The 17177-nt window shown below is 52.7% G+C and overlaps 5 protein-coding genes across 7 annotated transcripts; 2 read left to right on the top strand and 3 right to left on the bottom strand.

Moving 5' to 3' along the window:
• The first annotated feature begins 29 nt into the window (after nt 1-29).
• HMPREF1120_02154 (serine/threonine-protein phosphatase PP1) lies at nt 30-2764 on the top strand. 3 transcript variants are annotated; one of them, XM_009156189.1, is made up of 6 exons: nt 30-588; nt 685-980; nt 1045-1446; nt 1510-1809; nt 1863-1891; nt 1993-2764. In XM_009156189.1, exons 2-6 carry the CDS (start codon nt 801-803, stop codon nt 2006-2008), a joined length of 927 nt encoding a protein of 308 aa, XP_009154437.1. In that variant the 5' UTR covers nt 30-588; nt 685-800; the 3' UTR covers nt 2009-2764. The 3 variants fall into 3 exon arrangements, with proteins under 3 accessions (XP_009154437.1, XP_009154438.1, XP_009154436.1); XM_009156190.1 differs by having other exon boundaries at nt 1990-2764; XM_009156188.1 differs by having other exon boundaries at nt 1863-2764.
• A 477-nt stretch (nt 2765-3241) lies between these two features.
• Nucleotides 3242-4366, bottom strand: HMPREF1120_02153 (small COPII coat GTPase sar1; the record flags this gene model as incomplete). Its single annotated transcript, XM_009156187.1, has 6 exons — nt 4311-4366; nt 4139-4242; nt 3916-3955; nt 3784-3849; nt 3389-3688; nt 3242-3282 (listed from the first exon to the last, which is right to left on the bottom strand). The coding sequence occupies exons 1-6, from the start codon at nt 4327-4329 to the stop codon at nt 3242-3244; spliced, it is 570 nt and encodes a 189-aa protein (XP_009154435.1). The 5' UTR covers nt 4330-4366.
• Nucleotides 4367-5150: 784 nt separating this feature from the next.
• Nucleotides 5151-7433, bottom strand: HMPREF1120_02152 (uncharacterized protein; the record flags this gene model as incomplete). The annotated part of the gene is made up of 1 exon (XM_009156186.1): nt 5151-7433. The coding sequence occupies one exon, from the start codon at nt 7431-7433 to the stop codon at nt 5151-5153; it is 2283 nt and encodes a 760-aa protein (XP_009154434.1).
• A 1320-nt stretch (nt 7434-8753) lies between these two features.
• HMPREF1120_02150 (uncharacterized protein) lies at nt 8754-16017 on the top strand. Its single transcript, XM_009156184.1, has one exon. The coding sequence runs from the start codon at nt 13013-13015 to the stop codon at nt 13952-13954; it is 942 nt and encodes a 313-aa protein (XP_009154432.1). The 5' UTR covers nt 8754-13012; the 3' UTR covers nt 13955-16017.
• Nucleotides 15433-15828, bottom strand: HMPREF1120_02151 (selenoprotein W-like protein; the record flags this gene model as incomplete). Its single annotated transcript, XM_009156185.1, has 1 exon — nt 15433-15828. One exon carries the CDS (start codon nt 15826-15828, stop codon nt 15433-15435), a length of 396 nt encoding a protein of 131 aa, XP_009154433.1.
• Nucleotides 16018-17177: the final 1160 nt, after the last annotated feature.

Here is a 17177-nt window from a genome sequence, read left to right as displayed (position 1 = left end):
CCAAAACCTCCCTTTTCTGCTACCGAGCCTGTCACTGCAGTGGCTGCTTGTAGTGCCAGCGAGTGGTATGCCGCCTGCGGCTTATTAGTGGTAAGGCCCTGTCGCTCCCTCTCTCCGACTACTTGCTAGTACCTACCACGTCTACCACTCCAGACTCGCCTTCTCTCCTCTTTCTGTCCCAAGTCGGTGCCAAGCCCAACACCGCCTGCCAGGATTGAAAATAGCAAATCCGCCATCTCATCCCGCAGTTCAACTGTCTTGAGATCTCTCTGCGATCGATATCCGCCTTCTTTGTATCTCTTGCCATCTGGCAGTCTGTCCCGGCTCTTCACCGACGCGGTTTGTTTATTCAAGTCACCGCGAAAAACCGTCATCCCAGCCACCCGAACCTGTCACGCCCTGCGTCTGGAAAAGAACTTCCCTCACGGCAGCCAGTCTGTTCCACAGACACCCGCGCGCGATAATACGTCCTCGTATTCTGCCTCGAAGCGTTCTCTCGCGCAAGCTTCATCGCCTGGACACAAGTCTACTCGGGACACCCTCGTCGAGCCGTTCTCTGGCTGCCTCAAAAGACGAACATCGGATCTGGTACGCCCTCCCCTTACCGAGCACTCGTGTTGCGTCACCTATCCTTCCGTCGAAGAAATATCCATCCCCAAACTCACACCTTTGGGCTTGCATCAGAGTAGTGGCGTTCCTACAGTACCTTACGAACATCGCTTTTTCGTTTTTCGACCTCCCCGACCGGATCTGGTCGGTGCCCTTCTCCCTCCCCCTGCCCCGCCCGCGGCAAACCCACCATGGCCGACCAGAATGAGGTGGATTTAGACTCTGTCATCGACCGTCTTCTAGAAGTAAGAGGCAGCAGGCCAGGCAAACAAGTGCAGCTGCTTGAAACTGAGATCCGCTACTTGTGCACAAAGGCGAGAGAAATCTTCATCTCGCAGCCCATACTACTGGAGTTGGAAGCTCCAATCAAGGTACGAATCTCGTGACGAGAATGATTGAGGTTAAGAACACTAGATTGACTTGCTCCTTTGACAGATCTGCGGCGATATCCATGGTCAATACTACGATCTCCTCCGACTCTTTGAGTACGGCGGGTTTCCCCCAGAAGCCAACTATCTCTTCCTTGGCGATTATGTAGACCGAGGCAAGCAGTCCTTGGAGACGATCTGCTTGTTGCTGGCGTACAAGATCAAGTACCCGGAGAATTTCTTCGTCCTGCGCGGCAACCATGAATGTGCCTCGATCAACCGAATTTACGGCTTCTACGACGAATGCAAGCGCCGTTATAACATCAAGCTCTGGAAGACCTTCACTGATTGCTTCAACTGCTTGCCGATCGCTGCGATCATTGACGAGAAGATCTTCACCATGCATGGAGGTTTGAGTCCAGACCTGAATTCCATGGAACAGATCCGTCGTGTCATGCGCCCGACAGATGTAAGCATTAAAGCTCTACCCCTACCTAGCTGGTTTGTCCAGCAGAAAACTGACCTTGGCTAGATCCCCGACTGCGGATTGCTCTGCGATTTGCTTTGGTCTGACCCGGACAAGGACATCACTGGCTGGAGCGAGAACGACCGCGGTGTTTCCTTCACATTTGGACCAGATGTTGTGTCCAGATTCCTGCAAAAACACGACATGGACCTTATTTGCCGAGCGCATCAAGTAGTGGAAGATGGCTACGAATTCTTTTCCAAACGACAGTTGGTGACGCTCTTCAGCGCCCCCAACTATTGCGGCGAGTTCGACAACGCTGGAGCCATGATGAGTGTCGACGAAAGTCTGCTTTGCTCCTTCCAGGTACAGAGTGCTCCCCTACTGCGTTTGTCCTATAGCTAACGGATCCCTCGCAGATACTCAAGCCCGCTGAGAAGAAACAAAAGTACGTTTATGGGTCAAAGGGCTCAGGCAGGACTACTACTCCGCCACGCAAATCCAAATCCTAGTCCATGACCCGGGCTGATTCGAATGTTGTGATAGCAGGTTTGGAAGAAGATAGGGTCACCTTCTGGCTTCCCCGTCGCAACGGTCTCGTCGTCGAACAACCATGTCTCCTTCCCACGGATCCGAAGCGAGTGACCATACGCCTCTACTCAAATAGCCCAACTGTTCCGGCCAGCCACCCCTTTTTTGGAACTTGAAAGGATTCAAAGATTTGTACGCCCATCATCCATACGTTTACGAGCTTGTTCGGACATGACCGACACGGCCTGACTCGAATGAACGAATATCAACACGACATAATCATGGACGAACTCAGGAGCAGAACCCCCGTTTCGAAGCCTCGCCGAAGTCGAGTCCGAACAAGAAAACCCCTGGAATGTTTTATGTATGGCTTGCTTATGGTCGAGGGCTTACGGACGGCAGGTTTTTGGTAGGATGCCTGTGGACTGTGGGAGTGACAGAGCTCTTTCCTTTTCGATCGCGATGAACTGGTCCACTCCAAATTTCTAGCACGCATCTCATTTTTCCAGCTGCCGTTTGAGAGTTGCGTGGGGGAAGAAGGGGGCGATGCGACTGGTCCGGCGCCTTGCGCATTTTTATTCTCCTGTAACATGCAATGAGATGGGTGTTTATGATGGTTGATGGGTCGAAACGCGCAGATGAACCTTATTCTTGCGCGGCATAGCGTCTATAACACGCATTGCCTTGCAGTCCAGACAGACAGACAGACATCCAGAGCAAGAAAGGGATACGAGTATGTTTTGAATTGTCAGCAATAGTAGAATTTTTGCTTTTGCCTTTTTTCCTCCTGGTCGTTTCTTCTGCTCTCTTCTCTCGTTGCTGCGCGTATCATCAACAAGCGGACCGTGACCGGCCAAAGGGGCCCGAAAGTCATGCGCTCTCATTTTATACAGTCTTTCTGCATGTTTACGGTAGTTTGGCTCAGACAACAGGGACGGATGAAAGAAAGGCCAACGTAGACAGTCCCTAGCAATCTACGTGGGGCGATAAGAAACAGAGCGTTGGGCTTGCTCAAAAGACACAGAGCGCAGAGTATCATTCCAAGGGCACAATCGACAATGTATGAAATGACACTGAGATGAAGGAGCCAAGGCAAGATAAGAAAAGCCGAATACGACGAGCGGATCAGGCATTGATTGCTTGCTGTCATTAAATTTCGAGGGTTCATCTTCCGCCTGGGTGGAACATCCAGCAATCGCCTGAGGCATGCCACACAGAATAGGCGGGTCAAAAAGGAGCCGTCACTGTGTTTGTACCAGGCGGCGGTCTACACGTATTGAGACAACCATCTGATACCCTCGCCGTAACCTGTTAAGAAAACAGTTAGTCAACTTGGCGAGGACTTTGAAGTAGCAGTGGGTGGTCCGAGTGCTTTGGACTGCTTGCGGACCGGGACTGAAGAGACACCACTCACCTTGCCTCATGACCACACTGCACATAAACACCTCGATCGGCCGGATGCCTTCAAGCGGTACTTTTCCCTTGCCAGTTGTCTGGTACAGACCGAGCTGATGTCTCAATTCGTCCTCGGACACGGCGTCAGGATGGTCGATTTTGTTGCCGAGGATCAGAAACGGGGTCTTTGCGAGATCTTCCATGGCCAGAAGAGCGTCGAGTTCGGCTTTGGCTTCGGGGAGACGTTCGTGGTCCTTTGCATCGACTAGAAACACAATTCCCGACACTTCGGGGAAGTAGTCGCGCCATAGACGGCGGGCTGGCAGGGAACAAGTGATGGGTTAGCTAGATGTTCTCTTTCTCTTCATGAAGAAATGGCCAAGTGAAGCAGGGATGTGTTTGTGGTTGTCGTACCTTGTTGATGGCCTCCCAGGTCAAAGGTTGTGAATCTGTTGTTGCCAATGGCCAATTCCTCGGAAGCTGCACACGCGCGCGTTAATGATCCCTTCTATCATGCCAACATGGAGGAGGAGCAAGGTCTCGTACTGGGATGTAACGTGGGTTGCAGGATTGCGACTCGGTCATTCTGTATGGCAATTGTCAGTCAGCTTGACATTCCGGAGATGTATAACGTTCAACTGGCCGGGCTTTGCTTTTCGCAACGGATAGATATATATGCTTTGTGAGACCAGCCTTAAAATCATTCTGGTCGCTCGCTCTGACCATGTGTGTGCAGCGTCCGGACCGAGGAGTATAGGAAACCACCCACCTTCAGCATGTGTAGTAACGTCGTCTTTCCCGCATTGTCCAGCCCGAGGAAGAGTAACTTGGCATGTTTGTTGAGGAGCCCGAGCGAGGCGAGGATATCGTAAACTGCAGCAGGCACAACAATTGTCAGTCTACACAGCAATTCAAACGCAAAACAAGGCACTTCCACATACACCAGTTGATAATCCACATGGTTGCAGTCGGGTTGGAGGTTTGTCGTTCAGGAACAGGAAGGGCGGCCCAAACAATCTGGCTTGGACACGATAGCAGTAGAGGAAAGAAGAGGTGGGTGAGTCTATAATCAAGCTTTTGATTGTCAATGACAGAGTCGGTAGTGACAAGTTCGAGTGACGCCCAAACGGTCAGATCCGTAATTGTAGTTGTACGTTAGGAGCAGTGTAGAGCAGGCGGTGGGCCACTTTGCTACAGTTCTACTGGCGATGAGTTCAAGATTCCTGGACAATCTGCCAGCGTCGACGTCGCCGGTGCCAAGTCCTCCAAGTCGCGTGACATCACGTGGTAATATCCATCACGTGATCTGAACCACGATCGTTGACCACCCAGCTGATTGCAGAGAAAGCACACCGCACCCCGTGCAATAATGGCCATACGCTTTTTTGCCGCCCCCTTCATACCTAGGTCTACTTGAAGATACAATGGTCCGGGTAGAGAACAAGACACTGATTTTGATTCTTCATATTGGACTCATACCGAGCATCTCGCCCAGGAGTCAGTAATCTGGGACCATGCTTGATGGTCATGTATTTACAATGTCAATGCTCCCTAGCAAGCGCCATTGCTATGCGTAAAAACCTCAAAAGTCCCAAACCCCGAGCTAGGAGAAAGCGAATGACCCTTTCGCTTGCGCCGACTTCATGACAGTCGTCATATCAAGAATGCAAAAAGCCACACTCTAGTATGTGCAAAAAGGGGGCCCTGAAATGTTCCTGGCCAAAGAAATCCTACACAAAATGATCGGTCCCATATGAGCCAAGATGGGTGAAGCGCGGCGACTAGAGCGAAAGCACCAACTGCGTTTGTTGACCGACGCCGTATCCCTTCATACGTTCAGCACACTCAAGACCAAGTTCCTTCATCCTTTCGGCACCACGGCCGGGAGCTGGCCTGCGTTCCGCCTGTTCTTTCATCTTGCGACAATGCTGGCGCAGATATTTTTGTTTCCGTTTCTGGCGTTTCTTCTCCAGTCCCATGACAATGTCAACCGGTCCACGGACATGCATGTCTAGTCGAGGAACTCCTTCAGGCACCGGTGTAACCGCTCCAGAAGCCACATTAGAGATGGAAGGACTGCCGATGTTGAAGTTCTTGAAAAATGGATTGGGTGTATCTGGAAGTGATGCAGTGCGTTCCATGTTGGGCCGTTGAGCGAGACCCCTGGTGCCCATCCTTGCAGGGAACCCTACGTAGGTAGGAGACCCACGGGGCGATCGAAGCCGTGCGGGAGGAGGCGACCGGAGTCTTGTCGGAGAATGACCGAAAAGTTTGCGTGCAGGCGGTGGGGACCGTGCAACGGCATGCTTCGGCGGAGGTGGTGAACGAAGAGTTCCACGCCGGTGCTCCGGCCTTGAATGGAGGGCAGCCTGTCCCATTGGCGAGTGGGGCCCAGGCGATAAGACTGGCGATTTGCGACGTCCCCGCGTATCACTCTCGAAGCCGGTGAATTGACCTTGCAGCCAACGAGCACCATCGGAGCTGTGGTGCAACTCATCAACGTCCTCTTCATCGCACTCATCCTCCTCCTCGTCCGGATCGGTGGTAGGAAAGCTCGGATCAATGTCCTGCGGAACTGGAATGTGCTTTTCTCGTTTCTTCTGTTCACGGCAGGAAATATAGGCTGCCTCCAGTGGCCGATCTTCGTCCAAGGTCCCGCAGACGAAATCAGTGCTGTCCGGCAACTCTGGAGTCCCAGGCCTCATCCGCACAGCCTGGCCTGCGCGCTGCCGCCATCGCTGGATCTGTCTTCTTCTGGAATGAAGATGTGGACTGCCCCAGTGAGTCGACGACTCGATCGAGCTTGCAGGTGAATGCTGACGGGAGCTGAAGTGACGTAGGTTCATATGCTCCATACTGCCGCGAGCGAAGTTGTTAGAGGGCGCCCAGAACTGATAGTCAGAGCCGGCATCACTCTCGTCATCCGAGTCAGCAAATCCGCCTTCGTCATCGGACTCGTTACCTCCATCAGAGGCGGTGCCATCGTCCGAGGGAGCAAAGTCGTCTTCATTGTCATTGTCGTCAAGCTCCGCCTCGAGTTCTTCTTGCTCACGTTCTTCTTCTTCAGCCTCCTCCTCGGCTTCCCGACCGATGTCCCGGATACGTATTTCCTTCTTCATGCAATCATCTAGCGTAAGCTTAGTTTTGTGGGTGGTCGGTCTGTCAACCCATGAATCAGTCTCGTCATGAGAACTGCCAAATTCATGGAAGGACGGCTGATGTGGGGGAGGATTAGGTCGAAGGCGCTCAGGGGATGACGGCTTGGCAGTTTCGACTGATCGTCCAGAAAGATCTGCAGATCCAGAGTTTGCTCTGCGCGTGGACGCAGGAGTCGGTGCAGGAGAGGGACGACGCGAAGATTTCTGCTCGACTCCAAGTTTCGAAGAAGCGGGCGTCTTCTCGTCGGAGCTCGGTCGAGTGGGGCAGGCAAAGGTGAGCATGCACTTCCGCTTAGGGACTTCTGGCTCGGCGGAAGCCTCTTTAGTGGACGAGACATTGTCTTTGCTCTTCTCCGAATCCGGCTCCGCGCAAGCAAACATGATGCAACGCTTCCGTCCGAGCGTCTTCTCTACCGCAGCCTCGCCGACATCAGCGACGGCGGGTTTGTCATCCTTCGTGACAGGCGCAATCACCACTTTGGAGGTCGGTAGTCCTTGTTTCCTGTGTCCAAGGAGCTGAGAGAACCGACCGGGTGGAGGAGGAGGGCTGGGGGTGGTCGATCGTGAAGGGCTTGTGACATCGCCGTCGCTGGTCAGCTCTGCGGTAGAAGCCATGCTGCCGGTGCTGTGCGAAGAAGTCGTTGATAGGCCACGGGAGACACTTGTTGACACAGTCGAGGTTTCTTCATGCTTCGATTCCGCCATGATGGCACGAGTCAGTAACGACTCACGCCGAGGGTTTATAGGCGCGGTAGATCTGCCGTAAAGAGCATCTCGACTGAACTGCGTGTTGAGAGGGGACAGCCGATCGTCTGGCGGCTCATCAGCCTCCCCGCTCAGTTCCTCCTCGTCCAGTGGGACGGTTGGAGCATTGGACAAGTTGAACATCTTGAGTAAGCTTTGCATGGCTGAACTTGTCCGGTGATCGTCTCTCCGGTGCTTTTGGTGATGAGACATATGAAATGGGTGGCTCAACGCAGCAGTATATCAAGTGTGTTTTTGAAGGTGAACCGGAGGTCGCCAGGGACCTGGACAATGGACCGTCAACGATGGCGAGCAAATGACACAGACGCCGGGTCTGTGTTGGGTGTGAAGAAGGGTTGGTTTTGGCCCTAGGGACCGCCGTTGTTATAAAGCTAATCTCGACATGTTTGTGATATAATGTTCTAGTAATGAGTCCAACAGGCCGCCCAGTGTGCTGGATGTATTGTAAAAGGACAACAATTGTCACGAGCGAGAGACGGATGTCCGAAGCGTTCGGGGCGCGTGTGGTGGCGCTCTGCGGTAAGACTGGTGACCTGCGGCCTGCGAGCGGCGGTGCTGAGAGCAGAAAACGCAGCAACGCGAGAAAACGTGAGCCACACCAGCAGCTGGAGGGCTCGAGTACCTTGGGTGCGCAAGGCGAAGAGTGGAGAGGATATAACCGTGTAAAAGGAAGAAGTGAGGAAGAGAAGTAGGTAGGTAGGTAGGAAAGGTGTAGAGAAGAGGAAGCGGGATGGCAATCGTGCGTAGTGGCAGTTGCAGCAGCACTAGTAATAGCAGAGACGGTGTGTGGTGCGCAGTGCAGTTTTGGTTTAGTCAGGCAGAGTTAGGGTTGTTGGTGAGGGAAAATGCGGGCAGCCGGCGAGGGAAGATTGTGTTGTGTGTGTGTGCGCCTCTGTGTGGTCGCAGTAGCAGTACTACGTGCAGGCGAGTGAGCAGAGAATGATGCAGTGTCTGTGTGGATGGATGGGCGGAAGGGGCGAGAAGTGACGGCTTGGATTGGAGATTGTTTTTATTATGCGCCAAATGCCAGTAGTGATGCCAGTACTACGACTACTGTGAGCAACTTGCCGTAGTGCGCAGTGCTGTCCAGTGCAGTGCCAGGTTTGAAGCAAACAGAAGCTGCCAGGCCCGGCTAGAGTACCCTCTTCTGGCTCCCTCGCAGCTGCTAAAAAATTCCTGCTAGTGCTGCGCTTGTGCCCTTGACCCAGCTCCTGGGGGGGACTCTCCTGCGGTGTGCAGGATCCGGAATGGGTGGGCACAGTGGGCAACTTCAAAGTCCAAGATTTGGAGGTTCCGGTGGGAACCGCTACCTGGACACCTGCTAGTGGGCAGGCCTTTAGGCTTCGGTTGGGGGCAAGACGTGCTGTTTCCAGGCGCAAAACAAGGTCTGGCTTTTAGAGGGCTTCTGGGCGAACCAACCCCCGTAAACTTTCATCAGAATTGATTGCATGTTTTTATTAGCGGTGACGGACAAGCGCCTCCTTCTGGTCAGCCGGACATCGAGTTAAGCTACCTGCATTGTTGTGCAGTGCCAGAGGCTTGGAATAATTTGCATCCCACACTGACCCAGCACACCGTGACCGAGCCTGAATCAGTACCTAGTAGTGGTCACTCTCACCGATACTCTCAACGATCTGAATCCTACCGACATCCTACTAACGAGTCCTCCTTGTAGTAGCAGCGGGCTCATCCACTACTCGCGCCCTCGCTAATATGGTCTTTGTTGATCAATTCTTGCACCGCCCGAGCGATCAACGGTGTGTCTATTTTGACCTGTCCAAGGCCACTACTCCGACAGCCAGTTATGAAACCATCAGTTGCTAGCAAATCTACGTCCACCCAGCCGAAAGACCCTGCGCTCCTCGCGTGCTGAATCCGCACTGCTCCTTGCATTTCCTGCACTTCCAGTTGGACACTGGAGTCGAGATTGCACCCACCAGACGCGGAAATCGATCGGAGGAAATGATACAAGGAGTAGTGATGATACCTACTGCTACTGGAGATTGGCAACGAAACAGATCAAACAAGACTTTGCGCAAGGAACCACAATAATATTTGTGGGCTACGCCGGTCTTCCGTCATACAGAGGCATGAGCCCGAGCCACATTATTGTTGTCCAACACCCAGATGCTAAATTTGTTCCTTTGATCAAAGCCATGCTGATCTCACCAAACAATAGCCACAATTTACTACGGCCAGGCTGACTGGTGGGTTGGCCCTACGTCTGGTACCTGGCAACGTTTTCCCGACTTGTTTTGTCGCACAAAGTGTTCTTTCTGATCGTCATCACATAACAGCTGGATTGCAGTATGCCTAGCATCAACGCCAGGAACAATAACCAATTGAAAAGAGTGGCGATTCGTACCACATACCTAGTATCACTGCGGTATAGGCCGAGTTGTACCACTGCATGTGGCATTTAGCCAAGGGAGCGGCCGGGGACATACAGCAGAATTCCCTTGACGATCGAAATGCATGCTGGTTACTACTTACTACTACCTGGTGGCGAGGACCCTGCTTGCACTTGGAGGGTGTTCGCGCAACATGACGCAGTACCTGCGCAGCCTGATATGTTTGTAGCGAGCTACAGGTGCCTTTCCGCCCCGTGCGAGAACTACAACTCCTTCGGCTTCCGCCCAGAGTCGCCTGTCTTTATTACTGTCATAGGCAGGTTTCGATACAGACACAAGCTGCTCGGCACGATCATCTTTCTCTCAAGTTGTAGTCTACTGCTGGCATCTTAGCTCTGGCCTGGCCGCGTTCATTCAAGTGCCAGAGGTTCGATATCATTCAGGTTAGCAAAACCTCACGCTCAGCTGACATGCTTTGCTGGCTAGAATCGCCTCGACCAGTGTCACCGAAGGATATCATCCCTACAGCAGAAGGAATCAGCCATGTAGCCGGCCACTTTCACTCGCCCATCCTAACCAGGGGCAAGACTTTGGTGCCTCTTGTCGGGCCGTACGGCTCGCCAAACTCTCGATCTTACGAACACGGCGAGGGGCAAACGCTTGTACTTTGATGATCAATAACGGCCATGACCGCACAGTGCCGTATGTTCATAGTGGCTTCTCGAAAGTCTGACAGCAGGAATCCCACGCCGTGCCCTAGGCGCAACCACGCCTTACTCTGTCCACGATACTGCCTCCTTGTCGATGGGTGTCTAAAGCGTCTCTGCATCCACGGACAGCAAGCGAAGCGAAGCGCTACCTCGAGACGTGTAGAGGAGGGCGAACAGAGCTGCGTTGAAGCTCTCCATAAGAGGATGCTTAAGAACATCCACAAATCCACCGCGGCCCGCGTTTCGCGTCACCTACTATGGGACTGTCAGATAAAGTGGCGGTCTATGCAACCTGTTTTCCTTCCAAATGGTTGGACTTGAAGGTCATCATTATTGTTGCAGCTGACACCTCCGGAACATATTCTGGTCAAACACTCAGGGTCGTTTTTGACAGATGAGAAGCACACGCAAGCCGGGGTAGTACTATGGCAGACAACGGTAATCCCTGAGTTCGGGTGGCCAGGTCTGAAAGCAAGGGGTACTTCTTACCAGCAAGGATGCAGCAGCGTAATAATGGGGTGCGGAGCCTGCCGACGTCCACACAATCGGTGAATATTGGCGACTCTGCCATTCGTTCGGTCCTGCAAGACCAGAGAAGTGAAGTGCCGTCTCCATGCGACTTTGAGAGCGACGAGAAGGGGCAGATGGAGCCCCACAAGAAGAAGAAGAAGCGGATTTGCCATTTCTATGAGGCATTTATCAGGAGCTAATGTTGGACCACTCACAGACTGGCGGCGGCCGAGTTGCAAAGCTAATGCAGCACCGCTTCTTTGCAGGACTCCCCACGCCGCTTGACTTGATATGACTTGATACTGGCAGCTTTCTTTTGCTCAAGCCGAGGTGAACAGCTAAAGGATTCTGGATATCGTTTGCAGTACGATTTATCCATCACGGCCACATTAGTGAACGATGAGTATGCAGCCAAGTGGTCGGATAAGTCCTTTCGTCGTCGTCGTCGTCGTCGTCGTCCTGAAGGAACAGTAAGTGTACGCTGTACATCGGAATGCCTTCTACCGGAAGTGTTGCTGCTGTGTGGCCGTGATCTTACCCGACAAAGACCTCAAATACAGACTCGGCAGTTCGCATATCTGTCCATGATTGATTCCGACCATTTTGGTAGTTGATTTAGTTTGACTGCCGTTTGAATTGCATTTGATCGACCACCATGGTGGTAAAGCCAAGCAGAGAACCATCGAACCACCAAGCCGTCCACGTCTCATATGAACACTACCTATACCTGCAGTTTCCCTGGTGCTGCGGGCGAATCCGCCCTTTCTTCCTTCAACCCGAGCGCGGAATGAAAGCTAGTTGGTCTGCTGCACCAAGGTGGCGCGTATGCCCGACCCCAAGCCGTGGCATGCATGTATGCTACGAACCCTTACGGGATGGATCGCACTCGCAACCCCAAGAAAGGCGGGTTGGATGCGGAGAAGATGGTGTCCAGTTGTCGTTGCACGTCGGCAGCAAGCCGCGTTGGTGTGTTGCTGCTCTCCTTCATGGCCGTCGTCAATCTCATCCACAATGCGAGGCTCTCACATGATGGTTTCTTGCCCTCACCGCATTTCCAACCTGGCTGTCAGACCTAACGTTGACAGTTCGCATGACCTGGGGGGTCTAGAGTAAACAACTACTCCTCACCCTTATAGCCCAGTATATTCGTATGCACGAACCTGTCGCGGCCTGGGATGCATAAACACTGCAGGAGTTGGGTAGTACAGTCGAGATCTCCGGCTGATGGAGCCGAAGCGAGGCCTACTTCAGGTCTGCTTCATGTGCTTGCTTGCGTCGCTATATCTCATGTGTAACGTCTTCAAGTCTGATGATTACGTGATACAAAGTCTTGGTTGTACAAGAGCATTGGAGGGCCCTTGGAAGGGGCGGATCGTTCTTGGAGAACAACGAACCCAGTGGTTTCTGTAGATGGTCCAATGTTCAAGTCGTATAAATTGATTGACCCTGCGACTTCAATGCTGTGTAACCCCTCAAAAACACCCGAAGATGGAGAAGATACTATGCTTGAGCGAGAAACATCTCGACATAGGCGCCCTTTTATGTTGTAGGCCGAATCAAGATCGAATAGATCCGTGATCGGACTGTGGCCCGGTCTGCTGGTGGTTCTGAATCTCAGCCGGTTGCACAGAACACACAACGGGGCCATGACTGTCACAAGGCTGGCTCAAAGCCTTGGCCTGCCGGATGGGAGTCTGTAAGCTGGTAACCTTGGCCTCCCAGGACAAACACATCATCATACTGTCCGACCGGATCAAAGTGAGGCTGTCATATATATTGTGGATAGTCATTCTAAGATTGTATTACTAGCAGTAGTTATTGACATCAAGCTTGGCTTACATGATTTCTTTCATCCACCTCGAATTTGAATCCTGCAGTGCCGGTGAACTGCATGCTGAAGAATTCTTATTATTATAATAATATCCCAAAAAAGCGATTTCTTGACGGACCATCTGCCCAGCTTCCCAGACAGCTTCACCCAGTCTATTAAGGTCTTTCAACAATAAGAGACAATATCTGAACTCCGTTAGGGGTGTCGGCGAGGCAACAGTACTACCACTACTAATACTACTGTAAAATCTCTCTGCAACCTGAACGCCACGAGCGAATATCCGTCCCAGGAGCAAGAAGATCAAGATCAAGAACCAAAATGGACACAGAAACAGAACTACAACCGGACATCACTCCCGACCACTTGCAATATATCCAATCTCTCCACGAACCAGCAGCATGCTACACCCGCTTCTTCGACGCGCTGCTGATCCCGAAACCGTCGCACAGCGACTTCTTGCACGACCTCCAACTATTCCGCCAACAACCGTCCATCATTGCTCTTCTGCAACAAGCAGGCCAAGACAATAAAGACGCATATCGAGAATGCACGCGGTCATTTCTGTCCTCCGAGTTTGCTGACCCCTGGGGTCTCCGCCGAACCACCAACACTACTGCTGGCGTCAGTGACCAGGCATGCTCGTCGTCGGCGCCGGTCGCGCGGCGGAAGTGGCTAGGACTCGGGACCGGGCGAACTAACAAGAAAGGCAAAGTCACGGCGACGCGCGAAGCTGAAGCTGCTGAGGCGGCGGCCGCTGCTGACCGCGAGGAAGATCGGCTGCATCGTCTGCTGGTTCCCCTGTGGATTGCGTTTCGGAGGAGAATGTTTCCAGACCAACTTGACGTGGTTCTGGAGGAGTGGGTTGTGAAGAAGCAGCAGGAGCAACAGCGGAGTAAGATGGACGAGGAGGAGGAGGAGGAGGAGGAGGAGGAGGAGGAGGAGGAGGAGGAGAGCAGCCGCCCTGCTGATGATGACGACAACCCGACGGCGACATCAAGTTCGTCAAAGTCATTACCACAACCGTCTAATCCTTCAGGAGCACCACCACCAGCACCTAGATACCCCGAACTGGGATTTAGAAGTGCATCAGCTAGGACGCCGACCACTACCACGGAGATAACGGGGTCCACTACGAGGGGCCAGCGCGACGGCGACAGCAGTGCCGCTGCCTCGCAAATGTTTCTGGGCGTCGCGGTCACGGGATTCTTGATGAGTGATAAGCGAGTAAGGAAATATATGGAGAAGCAGTTCAAGCACTGAACTGACCTAATTGGACCGGATGGAATGAGATGATGTGATATGATATGAAATGATATAGGATGGGTCGTTGTCAAATCCGTGGCGCCTTCGATGTATTACTAGTATGGGCGCGTTGCATGAGGCGTCTAGCGCGGGATTTGGGAGACGTTCTTTTACTTCGAGTTGCCAACAGGGCACCCCAAGAGGAGACTGATTGCCCATGCGGCCAAAGAATACGGTATGGTGCTGTGGCTGGCTGCGTTGCCGTTGCCGTGGCCGTCGATGGTTGATAATTGTTGGCCTTTGTGGACCTAAGGTACACTGGCACTGCGGACGTGAACGAGATGCCCGCCCGAGGCCTCATCGGCGTCGACATTGACGCCGTGCATCCATATGCCGGTCTATCTATGTGGCACGGACTGCATGATGAGATGGGACAGTGGGTATTGCGCGTCGTTTTGTTTCCATGCCCCACGACGATATCTATCTACCACTACATGGCCACATATGGACGGATGAGGTCAGCTATCCAAGGCAGTACCTACTCGGATATCTATGATAGGTATCAGGAAGGACAAGTACGTAGCGTATTTGATCCAGCAACCCTGATTATGACACTGGCGCCGACCCAACCAACATCCAATGCCACTGCATTTGGGATTTCCCTCATATGTCTTCTTGGAAAATAAGGGACCCTTGCCAGGTCCTTGAAGCGTCAAGAGATGCATTTCTTCCTTCATAATCTGGCGCGCAACCCCTCGCGATCCTGGCTTGATCTGGACAATGGTTCAATCCGAGCGGCAAAAATGAGCACAGGAAACGCGACAACAAGCCTCGTTGCTTGAGCGGGATTGTCTTATCTATAAGACCTGGTACAGTGCGATACCAGAGGAGGTTGTGGTGGATGTTTTGAGCAAAGGAGCAGGAGGATTGTGATATATCTCCGCCGGCCCAGTTTGTGGCTGGCGGTCAGAATTCGTGAGAGAAAGAGAGCTCTCCCGGATGTATTGACGTAGACATCTTGCGGAGTGAAGTCGAATAAGGCATCTGTGGTGGTCTCTGGGTTACCTCGAACGTGATTACGTGGTAGGCTGGTGTACTAGTATGATGAGGGCTTGTTGAAACCTCGCCGCTCAGGACGTACTCAGTGCAGGTAGAGCGGGAGAAAGCGACGAATCTCCGGCCTCTAGCAGGGCAGTTTGGGGCCATCAGTCCAGCCGGAGCCTGTCCGCGGAAGGCTGAAGTGACGCTGACCTCCAGCGGCATACCAGTAACCAATCTGTTCAGCTGTCCTCGCATCCTTTGATTCAGCCCGACCGACCTCGGGTCTCTCAGATGGATCGGCTCCTCGCTCGTCTCAGCGGACATTGCAACAGGGGCGCCAGGAGGCGGTGTTGGCCTTGGGTTGAGGATATTTCCATTCGACGATCGACGGAACGGACCTGGGGCGCAATTTGCTGGCACTGACCTCAATAGCCTAGGCTACGTCAGCCGGTCCATCACTTGCAATCCTCACACTCGGTTTTGTTTTCTTCTTTGCCAGGCTGCTCGACGGACGAACGAACAGTGGCGGTCTCCGGCTGTGACTTGTCCTTGACCTCCTCCTGCTGTGATGCCTGGTCTCGCTCCTGGTCCTGGCCGTTCTTCTTCTTTAGACTCCGGTCAATATGACCGAGATCCCTGTCCGGATCGATGATATTACGGACCCGGTTCTTCAGTTCCTTGGTCTCGGGAAAGCCACCGTCCGTTTTACGGTCCCATAGCACCGTCTCGGTAATGGTAACTGTGGTAGAGTCCTTTTCGGGTGTGGCATTTGCATTGCCATCCGCCACTGAGTTGGCTTTCCCTTCTGTCACCTGTCCTTGTGTCTGTGACTGGGGTAGAGCATGGGTCATGGTCACGGTGAAAATTCCCCCTGTCACTGGGATCAGGGCGACCTCGCCGATACTAGTGCTGAAAGTTTGTAGTAGTTCCTGGGCGTACTGGACGACGATTTCTTGTCAGCTTAGATGTTTGACTTGGAGATGCTGGTTTCCACATAGTATGAATATGTCTTTCGAGCATCGGACTAGATGAAACCAAACAGGCTGGAGTCTTTGCAAATTATTTTGGGTAGAGGTATCTTGACCAGACGTGCTGTCTAGAGATAAGATACAACAATGGTTCCAGGCGATCATTGTCGACTTCAGCTTGGTGTTTCCACCGTATCAGAAATGGCGGGAAGACCAGTCTCGCAGGGCTCATACCCCTTAGATGACACAGAGAGGAAAACGTGACAAAAGACGGTATAGTCCTCATCAAGGGGATTGACACTCACATAAGCAGCACGTAGGTTCCATTTACACTGGGTGCAGAATTTAATTGCTACACGGGGCACTTGGACCGTGGAACTTGCTTGAGTCGTCATGATGGTTTCAGCTGGGGTTGTTGGTTGCTATCACTTCTTAAGTAATATCAAATGTCTTATGCGTAGATTTAATATGAAGGGTCGCCGGAGACGAGGCGAAAGGTGGCCGTGAAGATAGGAGGATGTCGTCGAGGACGTTCGGATGGCATCACACTGCACAGTGGCACTGGCAGTCTATTGGTAACTTACATAACTGTGGGCACTTTAGGTCAGCTTTGGGGCGTGTGACGCCTAAAGGGAGGTCGAAATAGGCGCCTGAAGCCCCTTAGCCCCTTTACTGCCACGCCCCTAGCCGCAGTAGCCAGCCCATTATTGGGCGGACTGATGCCCGAGCACGACTGGAGCCGCGGATGAGGCTGGATCCTCTCAGCCTTGATGCTGTGACTCTCCTGGTTGCGACCTACTTGACCAATCATTGATAGACAATGGCAGTTCGATTGATACCACGGGCGAAGCAGCTCTTGCCTTGAGTGTGAAGCATGGTGCTGCTTTGATATAGCCCGACCGAGAGACGAGTCTCCCAGCGTGTGGTGCGGCGCCCGGGCCATGCCACTCGAGTCTCCTTTTGGCCCTCCAGCCACCTTTCGGGGAATTTGATAAACTGACAGCCCAGATGGTGCGACCGTTGCTTCGTGACACTGGTGACAGGGCAAGTGATGGACGGGGCACGACCCAAGACCCCACGAGTGATCAGCTCTCGTCCCCAGAATGACCATTTATCAACATAAACATGATTGTCGCTCCTTGTTTCGTAGATGTCAGGTCTGGATTGACATACATACTGTGATAGAAAGATATATTTGCGGTAGAGGTGTCAAGGCATACTAGAGGTGGTCG

The sequence above is a fragment of the Exophiala dermatitidis genome (genome assembly GCF_000230625.1).
Source record: "Exophiala dermatitidis NIH/UT8656 unplaced genomic scaffold supercont1.2, whole genome shotgun sequence".
Classification (NCBI taxonomy): Eukaryota; Fungi; Ascomycota; class Eurotiomycetes; order Chaetothyriales; family Herpotrichiellaceae; genus Exophiala; species Exophiala dermatitidis.
This window is presented reverse-complemented; position numbering and strand designations above follow the sequence as displayed.

Excerpts from the sequence above, each read along its gene's own strand:
- HMPREF1120_02154 (XM_009156188.1), top strand. The coding sequence starts at position 801 with ATGGCCGACCAGAATGAGGTGGATTTAGACTCTGTCATCGACCGTCTT. Across the intron at positions 1,447-1,509 it reads GTGTCATGCGCCCGACAGAT|ATCCCCGACTGCGGATTGCT; the intron begins GTAAGCATTAAA and ends GACCTTGGCTAG. Across the intron at positions 1,810-1,862 it reads GTCTGCTTTGCTCCTTCCAG|ATACTCAAGCCCGCTGAGAA; the intron begins GTACAGAGTGCT and ends GATCCCTCGCAG.
- HMPREF1120_02150 (XM_009156184.1), top strand. The coding sequence starts at position 13,013 with ATGGACACAGAAACAGAACTACAACCGGACATCACTCCCGACCACTTG.